Source organism: Ixodes scapularis, unplaced genomic scaffold (assembly GCF_016920785.2).
Source record: "Ixodes scapularis isolate PalLabHiFi unplaced genomic scaffold, ASM1692078v2 PGA_scaffold5__190_contigs__length_132052651, whole genome shotgun sequence".
NCBI lineage: Eukaryota > Metazoa > Arthropoda > Arachnida > Ixodida > Ixodidae > Ixodes > Ixodes scapularis.
This window is the reverse complement of record NW_024609880.1, coordinates 44702017-44728986: the sequence shown is the minus strand read 5'-3', so window position 1 is coordinate 44728986 and position 26970 is coordinate 44702017. Positions and strand designations below refer to the sequence as shown.

Sequence of the window (26970 nt, the reverse complement as noted above, 5' to 3'; positions counted from 1 at the left end):
TATGAATACACCACTATATGGGCACCAAGTTTGGGGACAAACAGGGATGATACGCATATTTTGTCTCGTTAATATGGGCATCTCAGATTATGGACGATTGCCTTTTTTGGGAGTCTGTGTGTGTGTGTGTGTGGAAGGGCGGGGGAATATTCATGAGACATCACTGTATATGAAACCATTTTATGTCATGGAATTCAGTTTCAAGCGAGGCATTGCCATTAAAAACGAGCAGTTGTTCTACTTTCGCAATTTCGCGCCGCAGCTGTTTTCGTTAGCGTATACTGTTAAACATCTCCAGCTGAGATGGACTAAACATAGAAGCGAATGCAGAGGGTTTTTCGGCTTACCAGTTTTGTAGCAGCCTCTGCGCACGCCCGTCGCCATGACGAGTCCCTGCACTTTCTTTTATGAAAAGCTTGTTCTGGTCACAGGTGGAGGCGGCGGTATCGGGAGGTGCGTCAGCCAAGCACTGGCCAGCGAAGGAGCACGGGTCATGGTTGCCGACATAAACCTCGAAGCGGCGGAAGCGACGGTGCAGTGTCTCCCAGGTACGCCTCGCACGAGGAGTATGTAGTAACTCAAATCTTGGCGCACTGTTTGTGATCAAGTTTCATCCGTCAACTTTCACACGTAAAGCACGGACAGGCCACAGTAGCGGTCTACCGTAGGAGACAATTGAACGAAAAGCACCCCTAGGCGTTTCGTGAGTTCAGAAAAACTGCGCTACGCTCGTAATTGTGCTCACGTGAAACGTTACGAACCAGCGTTACTCCTGCCACGGCCCCTTCATCAAAAGCGCCACTTTGCTTCGGCATGCCGCTTCACTAGGAGACGCATTGAAACACTTATCTAGCTTAGTTTCCTAACTTATCGCTGGAGGCGCCCCCCCCCCCCCCCCCCCCCCCCCCCCGACACGTAAGGCCTCTTTACGTGTCTGTGTTCACTTTACGTGAATACCAAATAAGCCAGTGCGCAAGGCCCGCACCTCGTGAAGCCCTTGGAGGCAAATGGCGCTGCACTGAAATGAGCTGCTCCTAGAGTCAAATGGCGGCGGAGCACTCGCCCTTGGGTTTGATCGAGAGACTTAGACTGAATACATGGCCGCTCGGTTTACAGCGTGAAGCAAGGGACTTGATGACTGTTTGAGTGGACTGCATAAATCGGCTTGTGAACATATTGATCTAAGGTTTTCCACACCGGTGACCGAAGAAAGTGCATTAAGGGTACCCAATTTTGAATACAAAAAGAAAATCGAAGACGCTTACAATTCCCAGTAACGCCGAATAAGAGCGCAGCTATTGAGGAGGAGGAGGGGAGGGTATGGAGATGGTATGCCCCTCCTCCCAACACCACCTAGAGGTGAAGGTCGCAGCGCTCCTTCGGTGACGTCACACGAGTCGTCTGGCGAGCGCCGCGTGAAAGTGCCGCACTGGAGGCGTCGCGCATAGATTTACAGACCTAGATGGTATTTTTTATTGACCCAAACGTTTGTTAATTGGTCAACCAGGATCTATAAATATCTGTATGACTAGGAAACATAATTTGTTACACGGGCAGCATATTAGGACGTACCATTATTGTTATCATATGAAAGAACAAGGTTAACGACGTTTTGAGACAGATGGGTTTTCGTTTTAGGCATCCAAATCTTGGGTGCTTTAATTATTTCTAGGAGTGAAAAGACACAAACAAACAAAAAATAAATGCCCTGAATTGTTATTGTAAGTGATGGGACCCGCCAAAATGCATAACAGCAACAATCAAGTTGGTGATGACATGTGAGGTTAATGAATTGGTATGCGAAGCTAATGAAAAGAAGATTATTAAAAAAAATGTGGACTTTTGGCGCACGAAAAAATGCAGAGTTGAAAAGTTCAAATGTACTTTTTACCAGAAGCAAACATATGATAATAAAAGCAACTGCAAGCGAACTGGGGAATGTTCATCATAAAGTAAGTAATCCGAGACTGAGACACGGAGGCGAAAAATTAAACGCAGAAAAGACACAAAACAGAGGGAAAGACGCCGCCTAAATCGAAGTGCACAAGTTTTGATTTAACCGAATGCAGGCAAACTTAGCAAACTTAAAGCATAATTTTCAGTAATGCACTTGTAGAAGCTGTAGAAGCTTCATGCACACATCTACCCGCGTTCATTCACATTACGAATAGATGCTGTGAATATAAGTTCTCTCACCTTTGAAATCTTCAAATTGTATATCCTCGTGTATCCATAATTTTTTCTTGTATCCATCTTGACAGAATTCAAGCACAAGCAACTTAGATGCCGCTCTGTAGCTTTCGAGACACTAAGACACAGCGCATGTACGGCATGTAGACTTTAATGCCGCTTCGCAATAATAATGCTATGACAACTGTTGGAATGAATATAAAATAATAGTTTAGATTTTAAGATTTCACATTTTCTTTTCTTTGACTTGGAATTAGCTAGCCTCATAACCTTTTCGTTCACCCTTCCACAATAGCGTTTTAGCACAATGTTCGTGCTGCACCAGAACAAGTTCTTCAGCACGAGCTCACTTGTGTGTCTTTCTTCACATGCGTCGAAGTCAAAAGTCTCGTTGGTAGACAGCAGTTCCATTCTAATCTCGGTGACGAACTGACGCTGGATCGGAATTTTTAGAAACTCTACCTGCTTGGAGAGTTCTTGAGCAACAACGTAATTGTGTGTCACGGCATTAATGGCGAACATAGTTGGATAAAAGAGCCCCCTCGATCCAATTTCTTGAGAAGAGAGTAGTTCTCGTGCGCAGGTAAAACTGTTGCCGTCTTATCTTCTTTAGTAAGCGCCGCCCTGCATTTTTGACATTTCGGCTTTTTCAAAGCGGCATAAACTGCGTACCCTGCCACGTAGACTAAAACTGGGAGGGTCGCTGCCTTATATATATGTGATATTGCGAGCCAGCCAGCTGCCTGTACTTCCCGAAACAGTCTTCCAAGCTATCAGTCTGCATCCTTCCCAGCAGGACATAGTTCAGCCAGAGTTCAGTGAAGCAGTATTCGGTGATCTCTACAAATGCACGGGTTGTTTGACGGAGTGCTCCGTGCGTCTCCTTGGTTAGCGTGCCACTGGTAAGGTTCTCGCTCTCCCATACGTCAAGCCAGGAATCTAGCCAGTCAAAAAGACTGCACAAAAAATGCACATTGGAATCGTCCTCTACAGAAGTCACTGGTTCTTGAAAGTCGTCTCTGAGTCGTGTTCCTTTGTTCGGCGTGCATGTTAAAATTTCCTTCAGATTTCGAGACCTTAACGATTTCATTGATTCCTTTAATAATATGCGCCACAGACGTAGGAACAAGAGGCGGACATAGAGAGAAGGCTACAGGCTCCTGGACGTGGTTTTGAAAACGGGAGCCTGCGCTACAAAGATACGTTTCTAAAATCAAAATAGAGAGCTAGCTTGTGCTTGTCGCCTTCACAGCCACGTCAGTGTAAAATTCAACAAAATAAATTCAATAATTCGAAAAAAAAGTGAAAATATCTGAGAGTTCTCACCCTGCTATGCGTCGATAGAACAAGGTTTCTTTCGACCAATCGCCCGCACCCATACTTTTCGCAGTTCTTCATCCTCCGGGAACTAAACACAGCACAGACACTTTTTGCGACGACGTTTCATAGTTCCCATGTCACCCAGGGTCACAGCATTCATGAGGCATGGCTAGCCCGATAGCCGCCCGTAACTTCACAACCACCACGCGTTAAGAACCGCCAATCACACCAAACGCAAAAGACAAAAGAACGGTTAGAACAATTCGCGTACTCCCGCCGCGAGGCTTCTGCAAGCCGCGGTGCGCAAAGGAGGCAAAAATTGTCACTGCGCAACTGCCCCGGGAGAACCCTGGCGCCCTGGGCTCGGAGAAAGCTAAAAACAGTAACAAAAAAAGGCCGGAGCATGCGTCGCTTGTCGTCCTCGGGAAAACATGTATAAGAAAAAGAAAAAGAGAGCGTGTGTTGCGGAGAAGCTTTTCTCTCAGGTCGGCCCACTCGTCGTGAATCTCTGACGTCACAACTCCGAGCGCTGCGGCCTTTGCTCTAGGTGGTGTTGACCGTGTTGCGCCTCCCCGACCGTACCCTCCCAAAACTACGTAGAGCAAAGGCAACACCACCTAGAGGAGAAGGCCAGCACACGCCTCCAGTGACGTCACGGCAGTAGGCTGACGAGCGCCGCGCTATAGAGCTGAGCTGAAGGCTTTGCGCGTAGCTTTTACGTCGTAGAAACGCCGGTTTTCGCACTATTTATTTTTTATGAGCTAACGTGAGAGCTGTGAACGCCGAGTGATTTAAAGAACCAATTTTAGAACGCAGGAAAATCATTATAACCTACAGTTATTGTAGTCAAATACACGAAAGTGATACCTTGAGACAGATATGTTATTTTTTTAAGCGATAAACTGGGTGGTGTAATTATTTCTGGACATGGGAGTTGTACAAAAAAAAAGGATCCCCATGAAATGGCAATAATCGAAGTAGTAGAACCAGATAAAATAAACTAAAGTAACAATTGATAACTGAATAAGTGATGCAGAGGCATTAATTTAATTTAATTTTATTCACCTCAAAGGCATCCAAAGACGCATTACATCAGGGAGGATTCGAAAATAAAAAAAAAACAAAAATGTAATTAAACATAAAAAAACACCAACAAAAAAATGTCAGACACAAACACACACAAAAAAAAAACGCTTAATGCATGTTATTGTTATGATGCAGTTTTACAAATCAAGGCTCAGTTACACAAATTGATGCACTTCTTTTTAAATGATTTGGGATATCTCTCAGTTACAATATGGTCAGGTAGTTTGTTCTAGTCAGTGTTGCAAAGCACGAAGGAAGAAAAGAGGAAAGTGTAAGTATGGCACTGAAATGGTTCAATCTTGCAGGAATTATCTAATAAGGAGGATATGAAATTGGCAGCCCAGCACTAAGTAGATTGATAATTGGAATCTGAGTAATATACATCTAGAAAAAAAAATACAATCCGGCAATTTTTTGTCTTCTTTCTAAATGAGGAAGATTTATGCTAGCTTTTAAAGCGGAGACACTAGTTTCGGATGAATAATCACTGCATATAAATCTGGCTTTGTTCTGAAGGTTCGAGCCTCGAGATTAGGTAACCCAGGTGTGGATTCCAAATTATGCTGCACATTCTAATGTTGCGAAGACAAATGTTCTGTATGCGAGTAGTTTTGTCGTAATGGGAGCTAGGTCCCTACTGAAAAATCTCATTTGTATGAGAAATTTCTGTGTTTAATAAACAGATATGAATTATACAAGATATACAAGAACATTTAATAGCCCTATAAAAGCCATATAAGACCTATATAAGAAACGTGTGACAAGTTTCTTATATATCTTATATAGTTCTTACATGGTTATTATATCTTGTATGATTTATGTGTTTATTGAGCAGAATAATTTTCTCATACAAATGGCTTTTTCAAAAATTAAGTGTTTTTAGTGTGCTATTTCTTATTTTCTCAATCCACGATGATGAGTCTGTAAAATACACGCCCAAATACTTGTACGACAATTCGTGTTCTTGTGGTTGGGAAAGTAACGAGTACTGGTAAGTGTTTTAGTGGGGGACTTGATTACGGACATTTCTTTGCATTTACATGTGTTAATGTTCATCTGCCATAGGAAACACCATGATGATATTGTATCTAAATCGTCTTGGACAATATTGTGATCACTATAGGTGTATTAATTTTCCAGTAAATAAGTCAAGCATCAGCGAAAAGTATAATTGTCAATTTAATTGATGATGGTAGGTCATTGATATATACTAGAAACAATAGAGGCCCAAATACACTATCCTTAGGGACACCTGATGCAACAGCAACGGGACCCAAATTGCCAGACAAGTATAAAAGTAATAACATTTTAAAATTGTGACGTGCTAGCTTGAAAAATGTATTGCAGATATTTTGACAAACTTTTCTCAGACCTGTGATGCTCAGCAATTCAATGCACTCTGCCTGTTCAAATATAGTACTTGTTTTGCAGCAAGCAACCTATCTGGTTACTACATCAAAAAAACACCTGATTTTTTTCTTGGCAATGTCACATTGTGAAAACTTTATATTTGCAAAAAAAGTACCGTAATACCTGAGCGTTGCTTCATACGCTGATGTACTTCGACAGTACCGAGTCTGTGAAACGACACAGTTAGGGCGGCTAAAAACAAGTTTTGTACACAAACAGAAGTGGACATGGGAGCTTCATATTCAAAGTTGCTTGCATTTACAACACAGAAGAGAGTCATAAATAAGATATATGTCACCTTTGAACACTGCAAAACGAGCCGCCTGGTATCCATAAGTTCTGAAAATATCCGTCTTGAAAAACATTTATACACATGCATCTCAGATGCTGTAGATTTTGTGACACCGACACACACAATATCTGTGCAGGATGTTGGCATTCACGCTGTAGCACCACAAAATACCCAAGAGACTGCCACAAGGACACCGACTATCTGCACATACACACACACACAGAGATCCACTCACTTCAGAGAGCATGTTGCCTTTGCATGAGGACGAAGCGCAAGCATGTTGCTGGCCGGGCAGGAACTAATTTGTTTAGCCTTGACCCCTTAGCTTTTTGTTTTTAGATGCTGCACTGGTACTTATAATATTGTTGCCATCTTGCAACAACGGTTTTTCAGTTGAATGTTTTCACTGCAGTCCAACACATGCTTCAGCTCGAATTCACGATGGGTTCATCATCACAGGCGTCAGACATGTTCACTTCTTGACATCCGTGATAATTGGCAGCCAGTGTCTTTGATTGCAGAGTTTCAGCTTTTCATTTCTTTTGTTTGGCATTCTTGGCATTAATGCGAACATTCATTTGGCTGCAAACATGTCACAAGAAAATGCTTGTGCATTTTCTTGTAACACTGTTTTAAAATGAGCTCACGCGTATGTTAATTTTCACAGTCGGAAGTCTTTTTTTTTTGTGAGTAGTTCCGGTATGTGATATGTAACAAGTCAGCACTGGCTGGGCTTCACCAGTTGGGGAACAACATAGTTGTGTTCTACAGCATTTACAAAAGGAAAAACAAGCCCTTTTATAATGAGTTCCAAGGTGAGAACTCAGTCTTCCTGTGCGAGCAAACTGTAGTCAACTTGTTCCGTGCTGTCGATGCGGCTTTGCATTTTTCGCCCCGTAGGTTTTTCAAGGTGGTGTAGACTGCACGGTTGGCCACAAAGCCCAGGGCCGGGAGGGTGTGTCTTCTTTTTTTTACAGCCCAGGGTCACATTGCAGGTATACCACATTGCAGGTAGGGAGTCAAGTATCCGCTCGCTTGGGAAGATCTTTCTGGTTTCCATCCTTGCTAGCTGTAGTGATCGTTGACAGTGCGCTCCACAACAGTATTCTGTTTCCATCTTCGTAAATGTGCCTTGCAGACACGTGATATTAGAAGCAAGCCAGTTGCCTATACATTCTGAAGCACTCTTCTAAGCTGTCAGTTTTCAGCTTGTCCCATGAAGGCCGTACAGTAGCCCGAGTTCATCAAAGCAGTATCCGGGATGTGTATTAGACCGCTTCTGCAGGAAATAGAACGAAAAAGGAGGAAATCATATTAATCCAAAGGTAATGTAATCAAAAATGGTTATAAATAAAAAGAATGCTTTTCTTTAAGCTGAAGTGATTCCGTATTTGACATTCCGTATACATTCTGAAGCACAAATCGGGAGATAAGCATTCAGTTAAAAATTATAGGCCAATATCGCTGACGTGTGCTTGTTGTAAGATACTTGAGCATATTGTGTCTAAGGAGCTGTATAGGTTTCTTGAAGATTCAAACATATTTTTTTCTAACCAACATGGGTTTCGAAAGTCACTCTCGACTGTAACACAGCTTGCTGAAACTGTACACGACTTTGCCAAAGCTGTTAATAATAGAGGGCAAATTGATGCGATATGTTTGGATCTATCAAAGGCCTTTGATCGGGTGCCTCATTTTGAACTTATTCATAAATTACAAAACTTGGGGGTAAATGAAAACATTGTTTTGTGGATTAAAGCCTACCTCACAAATCAAATACAGTATGTGCAAGTAAACAAAAAGAATTCAGCTATTGTAAGTGTACGCTCTGGCGTTCCCCAGGGGTCTGTATTGGGGCCCGTATTATTTTTGTGTTATATAAACGAAATTACGGAAAAAAGTAGGGCCTAATGTTACTGTTCGGTTGTTCGCAGATGACTGCTTGTTGTGTACAAATGTTTCTTGTCACCATGATCAGGTACAGTTAAATTACTCTTTACAGCAAGTACAAGAATGGCGTAAGCAATGGAGAATGAAAATTAATCGTGACAAGACAGTCTTTTCTGTGATAACTAACAAAAAGAAAAACGTTCTTCCATTTGTGTACGAATTTGATAATTAACCTTTGACTAAAGTTTCTCAATTTAAATATCTGGGCCTTACAATATCGTCTGATCTAAGCTGGAACGCACATATTGACAACATCTGCTCCGCAGCCAAAAAAAAGCTCTGGTTCCTTAAGCGCAACCTTAAGTACGCTCCACCTGAAACAAAATTAACTGCATACAAAACTTTAATACGGCCAACTTTAGAATACGCTTCTGTTATCTGGGATCCTTTTAAAAGTTACCAAATAAGCAAATTAGAAAGGGTGCAAGGAATGTCTGCTAGGTTTGTACTGTCGAAGTATCGAAGAACCGAATCAGTAAATGAAATGCTTAAACAGTTAAGTCTTCCCCTCCTTTCTGATCGCCGGAAAATAGCTCGTTTAAAATTCCTATTCCTGTTGAGAGATCAAAAGTTTAACCTTAATACAAGTAACTATATAACGCCCCGTGTATCTAGGCATCTAAGAAGTACTCATCCATGTCAAATAAATTTAGAGAAACCAAATAGTGATAACTATAAGTATTCTTTCTTTCGAAGAACTATATCAGAGTGGAATAACCTCCCCGAAGAAATAGTATTAAGAGATACCCTAGCTTCTTTTGAAACATGCATTTCTAAATTGTATAATCAATACTAAGAAACCTTTCCCTCTGGCACTGGATAATTTAGATTATATGTTTTTGATACTTAAATGGATTGGGACTTCCGTGACTCCATTTATTATCTGCTCATGTGTTCTTGTTTTTTTTTTTTTTATCAGCCTTTGTTCGATGTTGTTTTTGCGCGCTCAGCAGCGTACGCTCTTGTAAGTTTTAGCACTGAGAAGATATTATACGTAAAAATGTTTTTGTTGTGTATTCAGTGTGATTTACCAAAATAGTGTACTATTGTCTTTCGTGAGTTGTAGTGTTCAAAGATGTGCCTTCATATGTACTACTTGGTGTTCTATTTTGTATATCTGTTACACTCCTGTAACAGCCCCTACGGGCTAACAGTATAAATAAATAAAAAATAAAAAAAAAACACTGGCAGTGTTTCGATCTGCTATTTTGGATCACAAACATCAAAATGATTCTTGAATTTGATGTGCCGAATGCGCTATAATAATAATAATAATAATAATAATAATAATAATAATAATAATAATGCTTATTGCGCGAGCACATAAAACCAGGTACAGAAAACAAAAATAATAACAATAATATTATGCTCCATAGAGCTTCCTGGTGTGTGGTCGGATTCCTTGGGGAGCCTGAAGGGGCTCGAGATAAATTGTTAGTATATGACTCTGGTGCATGGATAAGTAAACTGGTCAATGAACCATATTTCGGCTTGCGTGCACTCGAAACTACAGCTCAGAGACCCGCTACAATACCAGTCTTACTAGTTAGTTGTAGCGGATAATTTCTGCGCTCCGATGAGGATACGTAGAAACGACAGAAAGTACTTCTGTTGTTTTTTTTTTTTTTTTTAATTGATGTGTGGGTCGCAACCGCGATAATCTATCACTTGCATACCTTGCGAAAACATTCCAACCTGAACTCATGAATCAAGTCATTTTTATTTAGTTCTGCACCTACAAGTCGCGCCGGCATTTGAATATGTTGCTTCCAGGCCACAACCAAATCACTCCCCAGTATGCATTCAGCGAAAAGTAAAAACAAAAAACGAAACCACGATCATAAAAGTTAAAAAGTTGTCACCTGCCATGCCCTCAAGGAACGAGATCTTCCCATCGATTCGCTGTATAGCCCACGCTTTCGTCGTCATACTTGCAGAAACTCAAATATGGACACTTTCACATCCAGTTTTCCATCAAAGCGCGGATAAACAACATCTGCACCGCAGTACAGCACTGACAATCGGAAAGCAACACTCCCGTTCACACACGAGGCCGCGGTTGTGTCGTTGTGTTGTATTCCAAAATGTGCTCTATCTCACTCGAGAGTTGAACTTCCGACCCTCGGCGTCCAAAAACCTGCTCGCTTCTGGAGTTGTTCTAGTTGATTCCTTTAGCCTTATTGTCACGTGACCCAACCCGCAGAAGTAGCTAAAGAAGCCGTCGAAGAAAGGAACGCGACGGACAACCGTTAAGGGAGAAAAAGAAAAAAAAAAAAAAAACGCGACGCCGTGGGGCTTTTCTTGTTTTTTGTTTGCGCCGCGTCAAGCTTAGAGGGAAAGAGAAAGTAAAAGAGAACGTACATTGAAAAGAAGCTAACTGTCAAGGGGAGCCTTGCGGAGAAGCGCACTACCAGTTCAGCCTACTCACGCCGACGCTCCTTGAAGGGAGAAAGGGAAGCGCTGCGGCTTTCCATCTAGGTGGTGTTGGCAAAGGCGGCACCGCTCGGAGTTGTGACGTTACAGATTCACGACGAGTGGGCCGACCTGAGAGGAAGGCTTCTCCGCAACACATGCTTTCTTTTTTTTTTTCGTAAATGTGTTTTCCCGAGGACACCAAACGGCGCATGCTCCAACTTTTTTTTTTTTTTTTTTTTCTTTTTTTTTTTTTTTTTTAAGCTTTCTTTGAGCCCAGGGTTCTCCCGGGGCAGTTGCGCAATTAACAATTTTTGCCTCCTTTGCGTACGGCCGCTTGCACAAGTCTCGCGGCAGGGGTACGCGAAGTGCTGTAAGTCTCTTTTGTGTTTTGAGTTTGGTGTGGATGGCGGTTTACGCGTGGTAGTTGTCAAGTTACGGGCGGCTTTCGGGCTAGCCATGTCTCATAAATGCTGTGTCCCTGGGTGCCATCGGAACTATGAAACGTCGTCGAAGAAAGTGTCTGTGTTTAAGTTCCCGGAAGATAAAGAACTGCTAAATGTATATGTGCGGGCGATTCCTCGAAAAAAACTGATTTTATCGACGCATACCAGGGTGAGAACTCTCATATCTTTTCACATTGTTTCTTTTTTCTTTTTTTTAAATATTGAATTTATTTCGTTAAATTTTACGCTAACGTGGCAGCGAAAACGACAAGCACAGGTTAGCTCTCGCTTTTAATTTTAGAAACGTATCTTTGTAGCGCAAGCTCCCGTTTTCAAAGCCACGGTCAGGAGCCTGTAGCCTTCGATCTATGTCCCCATCTTGTTCCTACATTCATGGCGCATATCATTAAAGAAATCCATGAAATCATCGAGGTCTCGAAATTTTAAGGAAATTTTAATATGGACGCCGAACAAAGGAACGCGACTCAGAGACGACTTTCAAGAAACAGTGACTTCTGCAGAGGACGCTTCCAATGTGCATTTTTTGTGCAGTCTTTTTGACTGGTTGGACGCCTGGCTTGACATATGGGAGACCAGTGGCACGCTAACCAAGGAGACTCACGTAGCGCTCCGTGAAACAACCCGTGCACTTGTCGAGATCACCGAATACTGCTCCACTGAACTCGGGCTGAACTAGTCCTGCTGGGAAAGATTCAGACTGATAGCTTGGAAAACCGTTTCGGGGAGTACAGGCAGCTGGCTGGTTCGCAATATCACATATCTATAAGGCAGCTTTATGAAGGTGAAAATAAGCTGCGACTGCAGAGTACGTTGCAGACAGTCCCGTGTGAAGACGAGCGATGGGAGGAGCTTGAAAAACAAGTAGACACCCCACGGCCCAGCTGCAATAAAGTATAGTTACAGAAAAGGCAGTGTCACAAGCGATAAATTAGACCCTCTCAGTCCTACACTGTTAGCAAAAATAACACGCCCAGACGTGTAAACCGTTGTCCCATAACGGACACGTCGAAACGTGTTCGTTTTACACGAGGCCATTTGTGTTTTTCGTCTACACATGAGGTGCTGTGTAAACTTAACACGCTACACCGTGTCTGCCTTCCGCAAAACCGTTTCGAGCGTGTTCCTTATGAAACATGGCGGCCAGCCGCCGAGAACAGGCGAGAGACGAGCCCAGCGAGCCGCGCGCTTTTCAGCCGAATTGAAAGCACTCAGGGCGCGTTCGTTCTCGTTCGATGTCTTTGATACACAGTAAAGTCTCCAAGCGGCGGACGTAGCTACTTGCAAAGGTACGTACGTGAGTTGTCGGCGGTCGGCGGCGTCGGTAGCTTCAACGAGCCGCTAGACACAAAAAAAAAAAAAAAAGGAACGAATGCTGAACTTACATGGCTAAATAACTTGAGCAAACTATTTATAATCGGGCGGTAACTTACGCCACCTATCGAGATTTCTAGCAGCCTGTTTTAAAAAAAAAGACGAGTCTCTTAACACTGCGAACGACCACGACTACACAGCAACCCTACATACAACGCAGGCAACACAGCACACGGCCAACACAGGTACACAGCACCGACATGTACACAAACACAACAACCGACACTACGCCAGACACTTCCTACTCGATATCTATTTTTCCCCGCGGCGCATATAAGCTTGACATGTGCGGGTGAGCTCTTTGGTCGCTGACCATTACAGATTTATAGAAGAATACACAAAACACGGCGCAATGGACAGCCGTGTGTTAGAACTGTTTGCATTTAAAAGGTATGGAGGCAAAATCTATAATGTTAGTCCGTTGTAATAATTAACGATATGTTAACAATAAATCTTAAACCGGTCATGAAGAAGTTCAAATGTTTGTTATTTTCTTGCTTGACCAGTGTTATGAGCAGTCCGACTAGCTGAATCAGATAGGAAAACAAATCATTGGGATTTTGTCATTACGTATACAATAATAAATGAAAATGATCCTTGCGCAAAGCATTTTTTATATATTTCTGTGAAGGACATCCGGACATCCGCCCAACACTTCACTTCCGCTAGTTGCAGCAGTTGCAGTACGGGAGCAGACGCCTTCACTTTTGAGGCGTTTTGATGCAGTTTGTTGTCGTATGTCATGTCAGTGTCGAGAAGAGCGGTGGGGCTTGGGAGTTTGTGACCGGTGTTATTCGTGAACACTGGTGTGGGGCGCTGATGGTCTTTTTTTTATACTGCCACCACCCCGAACTTTGAAGATACACGGGCCCGTAGCAGTGCATTATGCTGAATCGCGAGCTCCTTCTCTGTTGACGTCGCTTTCCTGGTACCACTCGTGGATACTGCAAGCGTTTAAACAGTGTGCACCGTCTCGCCTACATCCCCGGCGACGTACTCGACCTGTTGAAACTTATTGCTTCCGTCATTTTAGAGTAGGCAAGGCAGTTATCTCGTTGGTCTGGTTTCGGTTATAAAAGCAAGGCAAAACGCTCGTAGTTCCCGCCCTCAGCACACGTTGGACATCTTCCACACTTTGACACCGGATAACTGAATGAACGAGGATTTACATTCACTTCCGAGGTTACTCTCGCCGCTTCCTCACCGTTGAGCAGCAGGATGAGCTGGCGACAAGCCGCGGATGAAAGGCTTGAGCATCAACAGCCCAAGCGCACTCGGTGCCGATGCGGGCGACGCGGGTTTCTGCCAACCGGGAGGCCAGCACAAACCGTGACCATTCCAGCTCTTCGTTATGACACGGTGTTGCAGAGAGCAGGGTAAAATACAGCTACACGGATCACCGAAGCAAACGACTGCTATCTTAAATCTTGGCTTGTGATTGCGCCTAGCTTTGCAGTAGATCATCTTAGTCGTTTTGCTGGAGAGACGCAAACGACGGGCATAACAAAATCGCTTGCATATTCCGCATATCTCACGAAAGCATTTACCCTGTCACCTCGCGATAAGCGCGAAACACGGAGTCCGCACCGTCCTAAGCTTCCCGTTTTTTACCTGCTTTAGAGCAGTTTGTACCTGCTAGTAGATATGCCTACTGAAATTGAAACAGGGCAGTGCCAGAGAGAAAGAGGCAAAGTTGAGAAAGCTTGCTCGCTCTCCAATTTCTCAACTCTCAAGTGATTGTACCATAATAAATGCACCAACGCGTCTTGCAAAATAAAGAAAGAGCACTACGTTCACAACATAAAAAAATGGTCTCAGTACATCCATCTGTGGGCAGGTAGGAAACCTTGCCCTAATTTGTTCACGCCGCATGATTGGCGCAACAAACTCGTTGCAGGACCGAATCATCTACTCGAGCGGTGTGCGTCGCTATGCAAACGCAGTCCAACACGAAGCATAAAAAACGGCAGATTTAAAACAACAATCCGGAGTCCATTATTCAATTAAAACAACGTAATTTTGTTGAAAACGCCCGCTGCATCTTACTCACGGTATGTGTCGGGATACTTCCACAGTTTGTAACGGAACGAAGGAAGATTTACTCTTAAAAACGCTCGCTGCGTCCTCCCGGACCAGCTGGACCGGATCAGCTGACGACGACGGGACTGTACCCGTTGAACCTCCACCACGCAACAAACAATTTGCGCTCCGTGTTAAAAGCGTGGTTCAAACAGACCCGGAATACAAAGCACCGCAACACACACGACGAATGTTTCAGCTCTTTTTCGCATCGCCGGGTTGCACCAAACAGAACGATATCGCCGAAGTCAACGCCGCGCTGTCGTGAACCTTGGCTTGTGGTTGCGAACTCGTGGACCCTGCGACTCCCTACGCTTTCAAAGCACACACGACGATTACGAATGCTACTTTCCGTCTTCCAGGAACATCACAGGGGCACTTCTCCGGTCACGTCTTCACTATGTGCTCGCAAACTCCGAAGCTCTATGCGAAGCTTCTCGCGTCCCGTCAAACCAAAACAGTAGCGGCGCCATGCGTACTTGCCAGATTTTCTCCCGTCAAACAAAAACAACAAAAGCCAACCGGCGCTTGCTTCCAGCGTACATCGGCGTTGCGCTTGCGCCGTGGCCAGATCGCTTGCAGTTGAAGGTTGAAGCAAAAACGAAACCAACTGCGATGTCACGTGTTCACATCGAGGACACGCTTTTTATATCCATTTTAACTGTTTGGAACGAATAATTAGACACATAACTTTATTTGTGGTGTCTAAGAAACTGTTTTCAGGACCCCTAAACTAAATACAAACATGAGCGACATGAGGGAAGCCGCATTGCCATCGACCAGAAGATGGCGGCGACCACGTAAGCGCGGGTTTCGCCAACGTCCTGCGACATGGCGCAATTGCTTTTGGTGCATATCTGTCTCCGAGACATGTTTCTTTCCGCGGCATTTGTCTCGACGGTCCTTTCTAAGTGTGTCCCCAAGCATTCCGGTGCTTCGATAGCCGGCAATGCCGCGGTCGTCGCCGGGGGCGATGCGTGTTATCGAGGTCGGCTACACGGTTATGCGTGTATGACCGAACCAAAACACGTTTTTTACAACCTCGCATGATTTTTGAACGAATTATCCGTTACTCATCGTGTAAATTTATGGTAATTTGTGTAAATAGCGTGTTTTTCACCCCAGATATTCGCCAAATACACGGGACTTGCTAACAGTGTAGTCTCCGTGGCAGGGCACACAGTTTATGCCGCTTTGAAAAAGCCGAAATGTGAAAAATGCAGGGTGGCGCTTACTGAAGAAGATAAGACGGCAACAGTTTCACTTGCGCAGGAGAACTACTCTCTTGTCAAGCAATTGGATTGAGGGGGGCTCCTTTATCGAACTATGTTCGCCGTTAAGGCCATGATACACAATTACGTTGTTGCTCAAGAAATCTCCAAGCAGGCAGAGCTTCTGAAGGTTCCGATCCATCGTCAGTTCGTCACCGAGCTTACAATGGAACTGCTGTCTACCAACGAGACTTCTGACTTCGACGCATGTGAAGGACACACAAGTGAGCTCGTGCTGAAGATCTGGTGCAGCACTAACATTGTGCTCAAAAAACTACTGTGGAAGGGTAAACGAAAAGCTTATGGGGCGGCTAATTTCAAGTCAAGGAAAAGAAAATGTGAAACCCTAAAATCTAAAATAATCATTTTATATTCAGTGCAACAGTTGTCATAGCATTATTATTGCGAAGCGGCCTTAAAATCCACTTGTCGTACATGTGCTGTGTCTTAGTGTCGCGAAAGCTGCAGTGCGGCGTCTAAGTTGCTTGTGTTTGAATTGTGTCAAGATGAATACAAGAAGACAGTAGGGATACATGAGAATATACAATTTGAAGATTTAAAAGGTAAGATAACTTATATTCACGGCTTCTATTCGTAGTGTGAATGAACGTGGGTAGATGTGTGCATGAAGCTCCCACAGGTGCATGTGTCCCTTACTCTTTAAGTTTGCTAAGCTTGCCTGCACTCGGTTAACTCAAAACTTGTACACTTCGATCTGGGCAGCGTCTTTCCCTCTTTTTTGTGTCTTTTCTGCTTTTATTTTTTCGTCTTCGTGTCTCAGTCTCGGATTAATTACTTTCTCAAAAACATTCCCCAGTTCGCCTGCAGTTTTCTTTTTATTAACATATGTTTACTTCTGGTAAAAAATAAATTTCAACACATTACATTTTTTCGTGCTCTAAAAGTCCACATTTTTTAAATAATCTTTTCATTAGCTTCACATACGAATTCAGTAACCGCGCATATCATCACCAACTTGATTGAATTGCTGTTACGCATTTTGGCAGGTCCCATCACTTACAATAACGGTTCAGGGCATTTATTTTTTTGTTTGTTTGTGTCTTCTCACTCCTAGAGATAATTAAAGCACCCAGGATTTGGATACCTAAACGAAAACCCATCTCTCTCAAAACGTCGTTAAACTTGTTCTTTCATATCATAATAATGGTTGTACGTCCTAATATGCTGCCCGTGTAACTAAATATGTTTCCCAGCCATATAGATGTTTATAAATCCTGTCTTACCAATTAACAATCTTTTGGTTAAAAAAAAAATGCCACTCTACGTCGGCAAATCTATGCGCGACTCCTTCAGTGCAGCACTTTTGCGCCGCGTTCGCCAGCCGACTCGTGTGACGTCACCGATGGAGCCCGGCGGCCTTCCGCTCTAGGTGGTGTTGAGCCTCCCCTCCTCCTCTCCTTCTGCCCTCTCATTTAGCGAGAAATTTGCGCACACTTTCCGCTAAATGTAACGAAAAATTCCCCACAAAAATTCGCAGGAAAATGTTTTCCACCAAAATTCGCGTGGAGCTTTTTACGCTAAATTCAGCGGGGAAATATTTTATCTGAATGTAGCCGGACATTTTTCCGCTACTCTTAGCGGGAAACGTTTTTCGCTAAATATAGCCGAAATTGTTTTCCGCTAAATTTAGCGGGGAATATGTTTCCGCTAAATTTAGCGAGGAAATTTACTTATTAAACAACGCGCGGTGACGCCACTCGCAACATCACTGTGACCTTCGTGACGTCACACGTGACGTCACGTGTGACGTCATTAGGGGACACGTCCCATATTGCAACGCGCGGTTACGCCGACGGCAACACCGCTCAAGCCGGAAACGGCGTCTGAGAGCTGCGCTCTAAAAGTAAAGTAAAAATTAAAACGTTTGAAATAAGAAAAACTCGAAATCCCAACCAGCACTGTCCGTCCGTTAATCATACATGTGTAAATTACTTACAAAATGTACTTTAATTACAATTCTGATTACTTTCCTCCAAAAGCAGTTTATTACAGTTACAATGACTATTACGTGAACAGTAATAATTAGTTACAAATTACTTTTAAAATAATGCAATTGCTTTACAATTACTTATTTCTGAGCGTTCCGAATCGGCCCATAAAACTGTCAAATATTGTCCTTTCCTTTTATGAATTTTGTTAAATTAACGACAAAACTTGATAGTTTAAGGCAATGATGTACTACGTTCTTTTATGTTTAGTAAATATTAACAAATTAGTGCATATGCCGAAGACGCCAGATCGATAAAAAGAAAATTGGGTTGACAGACTTTTGTTAGCCAGGAAATCAAAAATGCGACAATTAGTCATATGTGAATATTTGACAAGTGTTAATATAAAAGTAAATTGCACACCTGCTAATACGACCACATTCACATACAAAGGTCATGTTATTGTAAATTATTTACATTGAGTTGAAATTATAATGGCTGAGAAATATATAAGAACCGAATCGGGCTAGCGAATCATTGGTGACAAGATTCACAGGTGCGAGGTCAGTCTCTAAAATATTTATGCAAATATTATCCGATTCGAAACCATCAGGAAATAAACTTGAATATAAAACAAATATGCAAATATGCGACAGTACAGGAAGAGAGACGTAAAAAACTGGCAAAAAAAAAATCCTCATGACAATCAAAAAATTTCCAACCTCGGCTGAAAGCTGAAGCTCCTTTTTTTGTTTCGTTCAATGTTTTGGCATGTTTACGCTATTGTTTCCTCCTCGCAAAGGCCGGCGCTATACACGGCGCCGTTGAGGTAGGCTCCAAAGACGATAGTTTTTCAACGCACAGTGTGAGCAACCAAAAACGAAGAACGCGACGCTATTCTTGTTGTGCGTGCGTGTGCGTGCGTGTCTATGTGTGCGAGTGTGTCACCGAGCGCTAGGTCACCTGTACGAGCGCTGACGCTTGCAGAGAGTTTCCGTCGGCCCCGCAAAGTCTAGCAAAAGTAATTGTAATTATGTTGATATTTTGCAACTTGAAAGTAATTAAATTACGTTTTCAATTATTTTGGCGCAAAGTCATAAATTACAATTACAAATGATCAAAAAGTAATTTAATTACAGTAATTCAATTACTGCGATTGAATTACTACCCAAGTATGCCGTTAATGAAAGACGTCTGATTTGAGCAACAGGGGACCGATGGCACATAAAATCGCAGAAGGCCCCATCGTCTGGCATCCCTCGTCTTAGGCAATAGCAGACGACGTTTCCGACTCAGAAGTGATGCGGTAAATTTAGCGGAACAATTTTCCGCTAAGTTCAGCGGAGAATTGTTTCCGCTAAATTTAGCGGGGAGTTTTTTCCCGCTATATATAGCAGGAAAATCTTTTCGCTAAATTAAGCGGTGAAGTTTTCACGATAAATTTAGTGGGGTAATTTTTCCGCTAAGTTTAGCGGAGAACTACCGGATGGACGCAGACTGCAGTTCTTAGACATCGAAAGGCAATTTGGAGAGAAGCATACATGCTGGATGTACATGACGAGAGGGGAGAAATGCGTACTGACGTATGACTGAGGACACACTAAGTTGGTAAAGAGGAGTATCGTCTCTTGGTGCGTCTGGTAGGCCATAAAAAATCATGTCACCATAGGCTGCCAGAAGGCCTACAAAGGCCAATCACCCAACTGCGGGCAATCGGCTTATGCAGAGGCAGAAAAATGCATAACGAAACTCGGAGGCAATTGCGAAACAAAGGAGAAGGACGCGGACAAAAAGCCACTGGTAGTGATGCCACGCATACACAAGGCGCAGAAGAACTACTTAACAACTGAAAAGGAGTGCCTTACTGTCGTCTGGGCAATAAGAAAGTTCCGTCCATATTTGTATGGAAGTCCTTTTTGCGTGGTTAGGAACCGCCACTTGCTCTGCTGGCTCCCAAATCAGAAGGACCCTCCGGACGCCTCGCCTGGTGGAGCCTACGACTGCAGGAGTTCGACATGACCGTGGTGTACGAGTCCTGCCTGAAGCACAATGATGCCGAGCGTCTGTCAAGGGCCCCAGTCGAGGCAGGTCTTGCCTGCATCGAAGACGAAGATGATGAGTGTTTATTCGGCGCTCTGGATGTCAGCGACATGGCAGCACTCCAACGAGACGACCCAGAACTGCGAGCGCTCATCGAGCACCTAGAGGGTTTTCATTTTTTCATTTTTTTCATTTATTATTCCCTCAGGGCCCGAAGGCATTACTGAGGGGAGTGGGCGGTCGACACATAAAAGTAACATAGTTGAACGAGGCAAAAAAACACACACACACACACACACACACACACACACAGCAAAAAAACACGCGCTACGCATCATCTGTTAAAAAGTTGGTAATAACATTTTTAAAATCGACAGTGTTAGTTATTGAGACTATATGTGCGGGAAGGCGATTCCAATCAATGGAGGCTTGGTGTAGAAAAGAAGCATTAAAAGTGGATGTGCTACAATGGGGAATCCCTACCTTTAGGTCATGGTCTACACGTGATGATATGTAAGATGGTTCTAAAAACAATGCTTGACGGAGAGCGGGGTTAGAGTAATAAATCTTGTGAAATAAACATAGACGATATATTTTTCTTCGGAGAGAGAGATCAGGTAAGGAGAGGGACGATTTCATGGAAGTTACACCGGCTGTACGATGATAGTTCGAGAGTATGAAACAGGCAGAACGATTCTGAATAGATTCGACAGCTGATGCAAGGGTGATACCGGGACTTTAGATAGAAGCTGCATATTCCAGTTTAGGACGAACTAGGGTTTTATAGAGGAGAAGTTTTAACGAAAGAGGAGCAAGCGAAAAGTTACGTTTGAGATAGCCCAAAAGCCTATTTGCGTTGTTAGTGACATATTGGACGTGGATATTCCAGGAGAGGTCGTTGGTTATGTGAATGCCGAGATATTTATAGGAGGACACAGAAACTAGAGTAGAATTGTTGATAGAGTAGGAAGGACAAGTGTTGTTATGACAAGATACTCTCATAGAAGTACATTTAGTTTTGTTAAGCTCCATGAGCGATTCCTTGCACCATTTGCAGATGTTGTTAATATCAACCTGAAGGGCGGAAATGTCAGAGTCGTTAACTATCTCTTTATAAATTACACAGTCGTCAGAGAATAAACTAATAGAGGAAGAAACATGCACAGGAAGGTCATTGATATAAATGAGAAATAAGAGCGGTCCGAGTACGGAGCCCTGAGGGACACCGGAGTTGACAGGTGAGGGCGAAGAATTAGCGTCATGAGTTCGAACGAATTGGAAGCGATTCGTTAGGAATGATTTTATCCATCTGAGGACATTGGGATCTATATTAAGGTTACTACGTTTATCAAGAAGTAGCTGGTGAGAAACCTTGTCAAAAGCTTTTGAGAAATCTAGGAATATGCAGTCAGTTGTAGAACCCCGGTCTAGAGTGAGGTGAAGATGATGAGTTAATGTTAGCAGTTGGGTATCACAGGAATAAAACTTTCGAAAACCATGTTGAGCTGTGTTGAAAAAAGAGTTTAAGTCAAGAAAATTAACAAGATGTGAATATATTACGTGTTCAAGAATTTGGCAAGGGATGCTCGTTAGAGAGATCGGGCGGAAATTAATAGGATCATGTTTATCGCCGCCTTTATGAATTGGAATCACCTTCCCCACCTTCCAGTCACTGGGTAATATTCCTTGTTCGAGAGACTGGGAAAAAAGATAAGATAGAATAATGCTTGAATACGTTTTAGTGTTCTTTAGAAACTTAACAGTTACATTGTCGATGCCGGCTGCCGAAGAGGTTTTAAGATTTTCAATGATGTTAGCAATCCCTTCAGATTCTATAATGACAGGATACATTGGCAAAACGTTACAAACTGGAGCTGCGGTAAAGTTGGAGGTAACAGGGCACGAAAACTCTTTGACAAAAACATCATTTAAAACAAAAGAACACTGATCATTTGGTACATCTACTTTGTCAGCCATTCTAAGCACAACATCGGAACTTTCAGTGGGGTTAACAACTAAGTTAAGCGAGTGCGGTTCCCCGAGCTTCCTTACGAATCCTGCCTACCTTCTCCATACGGCAAGGGGTACTGTACAAAGAGAACTTCGTCAACAACAACACTGCATGGCTGTTGGTTATTTTTTCCAGTCTTCGAGAAGAAATCTTCTAAGGATGCCATGACGACCCAACGGCTGGACACCTTGGATAGAGCAGGACGCTCGCCAGGATTCAGGATTCGAGAAAAGTACTACTGGCCGAGGCTACCGAAGACCGTTAACCACTACACTTGATCATGACACGAGTGCCAGCGACGCAAGAAACCGCCGACGAAGCCGTCAGGACTTCTGCGTCCGATTCGTCCCCCGTCCACGCCGTTCCAGCAGATCAGAAGAGATTTACTTGGCCCTTTCCCGCCGTCAACGTCGGGAAACCGCTGGATAATCGTCGCCACAGATTATCTCACATGGTACGCCGAGACGGAAGCGCTTCCATTAGGTACGGCTGTTGAAGTCGCCAACTTTTTCATGGAGTCCATTGTCCTTCGGCACGGCGCCCCCGAAGTCCTCATTACAGACCGTGGATCATCGTTCATGGCCCAGCTGACGAAAGAGATCATTCGTCTCAGTGGCACCGGCCACTGTCGAACCACTGCGTACCATCCTCATACAAATGAACTAACAGAACGGCTAAACAAAACTATCGCCGACATGATCTCCATGTATATCGACGTAAAGCACAATACTTGGGACGAGGTGTTACCCTACGCCCCGTTTGCTTCAGCACGGCGGCGCAACACACCACAGGAGTAACCCCGTTTCAGCTGGTGCATGACAGAAAAGTAACGACCATGCTCTACGCGATGCTACCCCACGAACCAGCTGACGATGGGATTCCCGGCGCCCAGGTGGTTTCTCAACGAAGAAGCTCGCCAGCTCGTCCGACTCCGAATTTAATATCAACAACATGTTGACGCTACCCGGTACAACCTTCGCCGTATCGAAGTTCGCTTCAAGCCCAGAGACCATGTGTGGGTTGGGGCCCCAATACGAGACGCGGTCTAAGCGAGAAACTCCTGAAGCTCTTCTTCGGACCCTGCAAAGTGCTTCGCCGACTCGGTGATCTAAACTACGAGGGAATGCCTGACGGAAAACGGACTTCATCACGCCGCCCTACACGATCGGAAGTGGTCCATGTCGTGCGCTCCCCGCGCGATAAGACTGTGAACTGTGATCTTGTGCAACGCTTGATAGGATTGTGTTTTGCCAGCCTCCGTATATACCCATTTTTTTTTTTTGTCTTGCTCTGTTCTGCTGCCTTTCAGGTGGCATCGAGACGATGCCTCTTTAAAGGGGGAGAATGCCGAGCGCGTCGGCGACCGAGGGCGTGCGTGGCCGAGTGGTTACCGCGCTTGACTCTCGTGCCCAGGGTTCGATTCCTGGGAGCGACGCCAACGATGCGTCTTTTATTTATTTTTTCAATTTAAATTTCTTGTAAAGTCGAGAACCCTGTTGCTTGTTCGACGTCCAAATGTTTTACACGCCGAACCTTCTACGCCGATTGCTCCAGAAGCCCACGCGTGTACATAAGGCGCTCCGCATGGCGAGCCGCAGTTAGTGTCGCCCCAGCGCTCGATCCTGCTGTGTCGCCGACATCAACGCCTGCGAAGCTTACTTCTATTTTGTTTTGTGCACAAGTTCACCCCATTAAGTGTTTAGTTTTTTTTTCAGTTATTCTTCGCCCCATTATTTGTCATTCGTGACAATATGCCGGATTTTTGTCATATACGGCGGTCAATCGTCGGTGAAACAAACGTGTTGCCCCCAGCTGCACATGCAGCTGGATCGCTCGGTGTTGGCTCGGGCCAAGAGCTCTTAAATTTGGGAGTCCTTATTGCCTTGGGAGCAGGCCATCGAGTGCTGTAATCGAGCGCTGAAGTGAGGGCAACGTCTGTGGATTGACCACCGTGACAACCAGATGTTACTGTTATGAGTGCGTGTTATTACCTAAATTAAAGGCTGTGTACAGGAATTCGAGGTGCAAACCAATTTTTTTACACATGCGAAATATCAGCACGAGAAATTATCAGTGTGAATGCCAGAACAAGCTGGGCATATTAGATGAATGTGTTGTGTGTCTATGTTTATGCAGCCTGAAGTTAGTCTGCCTCAACTGGCGCCTTCTCTCGCAGCTGTAGATAAGTACTTTGGCCAGTGAAGTACAACCACTAGACTGCGGTCTTTAACCGGCACCACGCAGCAGTGATAGACGACCGCACGACAGTACGATACACATTCAGATCGAAACGGACAGCTGTGGGGATGAAACCCAGGGTCCCTGCGTTTTGCACCTCGAGCTTTTGCTCCGCGTGCTCCGACCTATTGTGCGCGAGCACAGCCGGCCACCGATCCCTCAAATAAAAATGTCTGGAGGAGAATGACACTGCTTCTAAGCAAGAAACAACGATTCTTGTAACTGTTGGTGGAGAAATGCGACATGCTCACCCTTGTAGCTTTTACTTCAGCGGCTCATACAGGGACAAAAGTCCGGCATGGCCGTTGAATTCTAAGTAGTGTACTTTCTGCAGGTGATGCTGGGCATCATGCAATCAGGGTCGACGTTGGATCCTCAGAGTCCGTGAATGCAATGTTTGTAGACATCAAGGAGACCTGTCAGCGGCCTGCAACCATTGTGGTTCACTGTGCTGGTGTGGGGCCTGCTTTGTGCCCCTTCGTTTCCCTGGAAGAAGAATCCTTGGATAAGGGGATGTGCATCAATCTGAAGGTGAGATACGGCTCGAGCTTGCTGCTTATAAGCACTGTGCTGTACCCGTTCAGGTCGACGAGACGATGCGCACATGTAGATAAAAACCAGCCATTACCCCACACTATCGTGGTGAAGGCAGTGGGCTCACACAACATGTAATGCAGCCCTGAACTAGATGCAATCACGATTCACCGATTCTAAGGCCGTGGAAAACTAAGGGAACGACTCGAGACGTACCTGAAAAGAGAAAATGGGATAGTCGCGCCGTGATGCGGATTCCTTGACAACTGCCTAAGGGCTGGTTCACACTTACGGAAAACTCTCTAGCCACCGTCCAAACCTAATGGGAGAAAAAGACCTCGCCTTTCGGATTCGTTGCCAGCCGCCTCTTCCGCGCGACTGCGGTCTCTCTCGGATTCCTGAGCAGACTGCCCCTGGCTCGAGCGGTGTTTGAATGACAGCTCTTGCAGCTAACACTAACACGCAGTGCAAAATACAAGTCAGCGGAGACAACTTGTGTAATAGTACCTCTCCCGCCAATTTTATTCCACAGATTTGTGGGCACTGTCATCGTCGTTCAGATGCCTCTTGTCGAACACGGTTGATTAATGGACCTTTTCCGAGAAGCGTTCTGCGCACGCGCGAGCGCCCGATGCCAAGCGGCGGAAGTCGGAACGAAAAATCGAGGAAATTCGGGAGGAGGCTGTATATCAGCGAGTAGAACTCGTAACCGCAGCATATATATAATTGTGTGACACAAAAAAAGAACGTCGACGGAAAGGAAAACACGACGTTTGGGTGGACGCCACGCATGCCCCTCTTTAAAGTCGCGTTGGGCAGGCGCCGCTGCTCAGAGAGCGAAGAAACTGGTAGCGTAGCTCCCATTATTGATTGGTAGCGCAGGTAGGTCACTTCCTCGATTTTTAGTTCGTGCAGCTACCGCCTGGTGCCGTTGGTATGTGGAAAAGGTCCATTTAGTCTCGATGAGCATTGACCCCTTAAGTGATGACGTCACAACATGCAACCGTGCTCCAAACAAACCGCTGCTATAGGGCCGTTGTTATGGGCAAATGCATAGAGTCTTGACGCGACGTTAAAATTTGCCTGATATACTTTTCTTGGTAAACATAGTGTCTTCTCAGTGTCTAGCCGTTAAGACTTCTTCTATTTTGACAGTGCCCTATAGCGACGATAAAAAGCCTATAATAAATTGCTACAACCGATTTTGCCTTGCTAGCAGACGACACCAGGGCTTCCCGGGACAAGTTTGGTTCAGCAGTCCTTTTTAAGGAAACACGCGACTGCGTTGAATGAAGTTGGTGACGAGCGACGAAAGTTATATTCTTGGGGTCCACTTTCTGTGGGATTTCGAAAGCGAAAAGCGCCCGTGCACACCTTTGATCGACGTGCGAGGTGAGCGAGTGCACGAACGCCTACCCATAGATGCTTTCGCAATTTTTGAGAGGGTGACAACACTGCGAAGCAGAATCATGTAATGCTGATAGGTTATGAAGACGACATGAACTGTATCAACGTGAAAGTGCAGGTCAGCTTGAGTTTTAAGAATTTACGACAGCACAGAAGTTTCTTCACGGCACATGTCTGTGTTATCGAACAAACTCTGAGTAACATACATAAATTTTTCTAATGTCCTTACCCAGTTCTTTCACCATTTGGGGTTTCGCTGAAATCGATGAATCAACATAATTTCATCTCACAGTGATGGTTACACGTATGTACGAAACACAGTGCCATATTGTGAGCCTGTAAACGAAATTTGATCTCAAACCGATAATGCTCCTTCACTACAATGCACGTCAGATGCAAAAAATAAAAAAAAGTAAAAAAAAAGTCAGGGCACTTACGCAATTTATGAGGTGAAACACTGCGACAGCTGAGGTGTGACGTCGGAGCAGCTAAGGTATCATTTCGGAGCAGGTGGATCGAATGAACGGTACCGGTGTGAGGGCGCACCATGAAGTCCGTATAGACGTTTCCTACTAAACGGAGTAACAGAACGGACGAAAAATCCATAACGCTTGGGAACCAACGAGGGTGTCTTAAGTAGGGAGCATTTCGTGAACCTGTTAAACAATTTTTTGACCACGAACAAGGACTTCCTTGTGGTAATTGAAGAACACCTAGAAAATCGCGCGTTCAAGTTTAAAATCCAGGGAACGACGAAAACTGCATGTGTATTCAGGAATCGGCGTGGCCGCCTGTGAACGTCTTACGCAATGTTATTGGACACAAAGTAACACCACCTTGTGGTCACTGATGAAGACTTCCAAATTCGCGCAGTCGAGCTTAAGCGTGTAGCTCCACATAATTTCACGACCGTGGTTTGCTGGCTTAACACTTACCTAGCTTT

At 44.2% G+C, this 26970-nt stretch overlaps 1 protein-coding gene across 1 annotated transcript in view; it reads left to right on the top strand.

Moving 5' to 3' along the window:
- Positions 1–382: 382 nt before the first annotated feature.
- Positions 383–26970, top strand: part of LOC121045711 ((3R)-3-hydroxyacyl-CoA dehydrogenase-like) — a 103300-nt gene continuing 76712 nt past the window's right edge. Inside the window, exons 1-2 of the mRNA XM_042294191.1 lie at positions 383–548; positions 24421–24617. Of these exons, the coding sequence (XP_042150125.1) occupies positions 383–548; positions 24421–24617 (363 nt within the window). The remainder of the gene's footprint in view (positions 549–24420; positions 24618–26970) is intronic.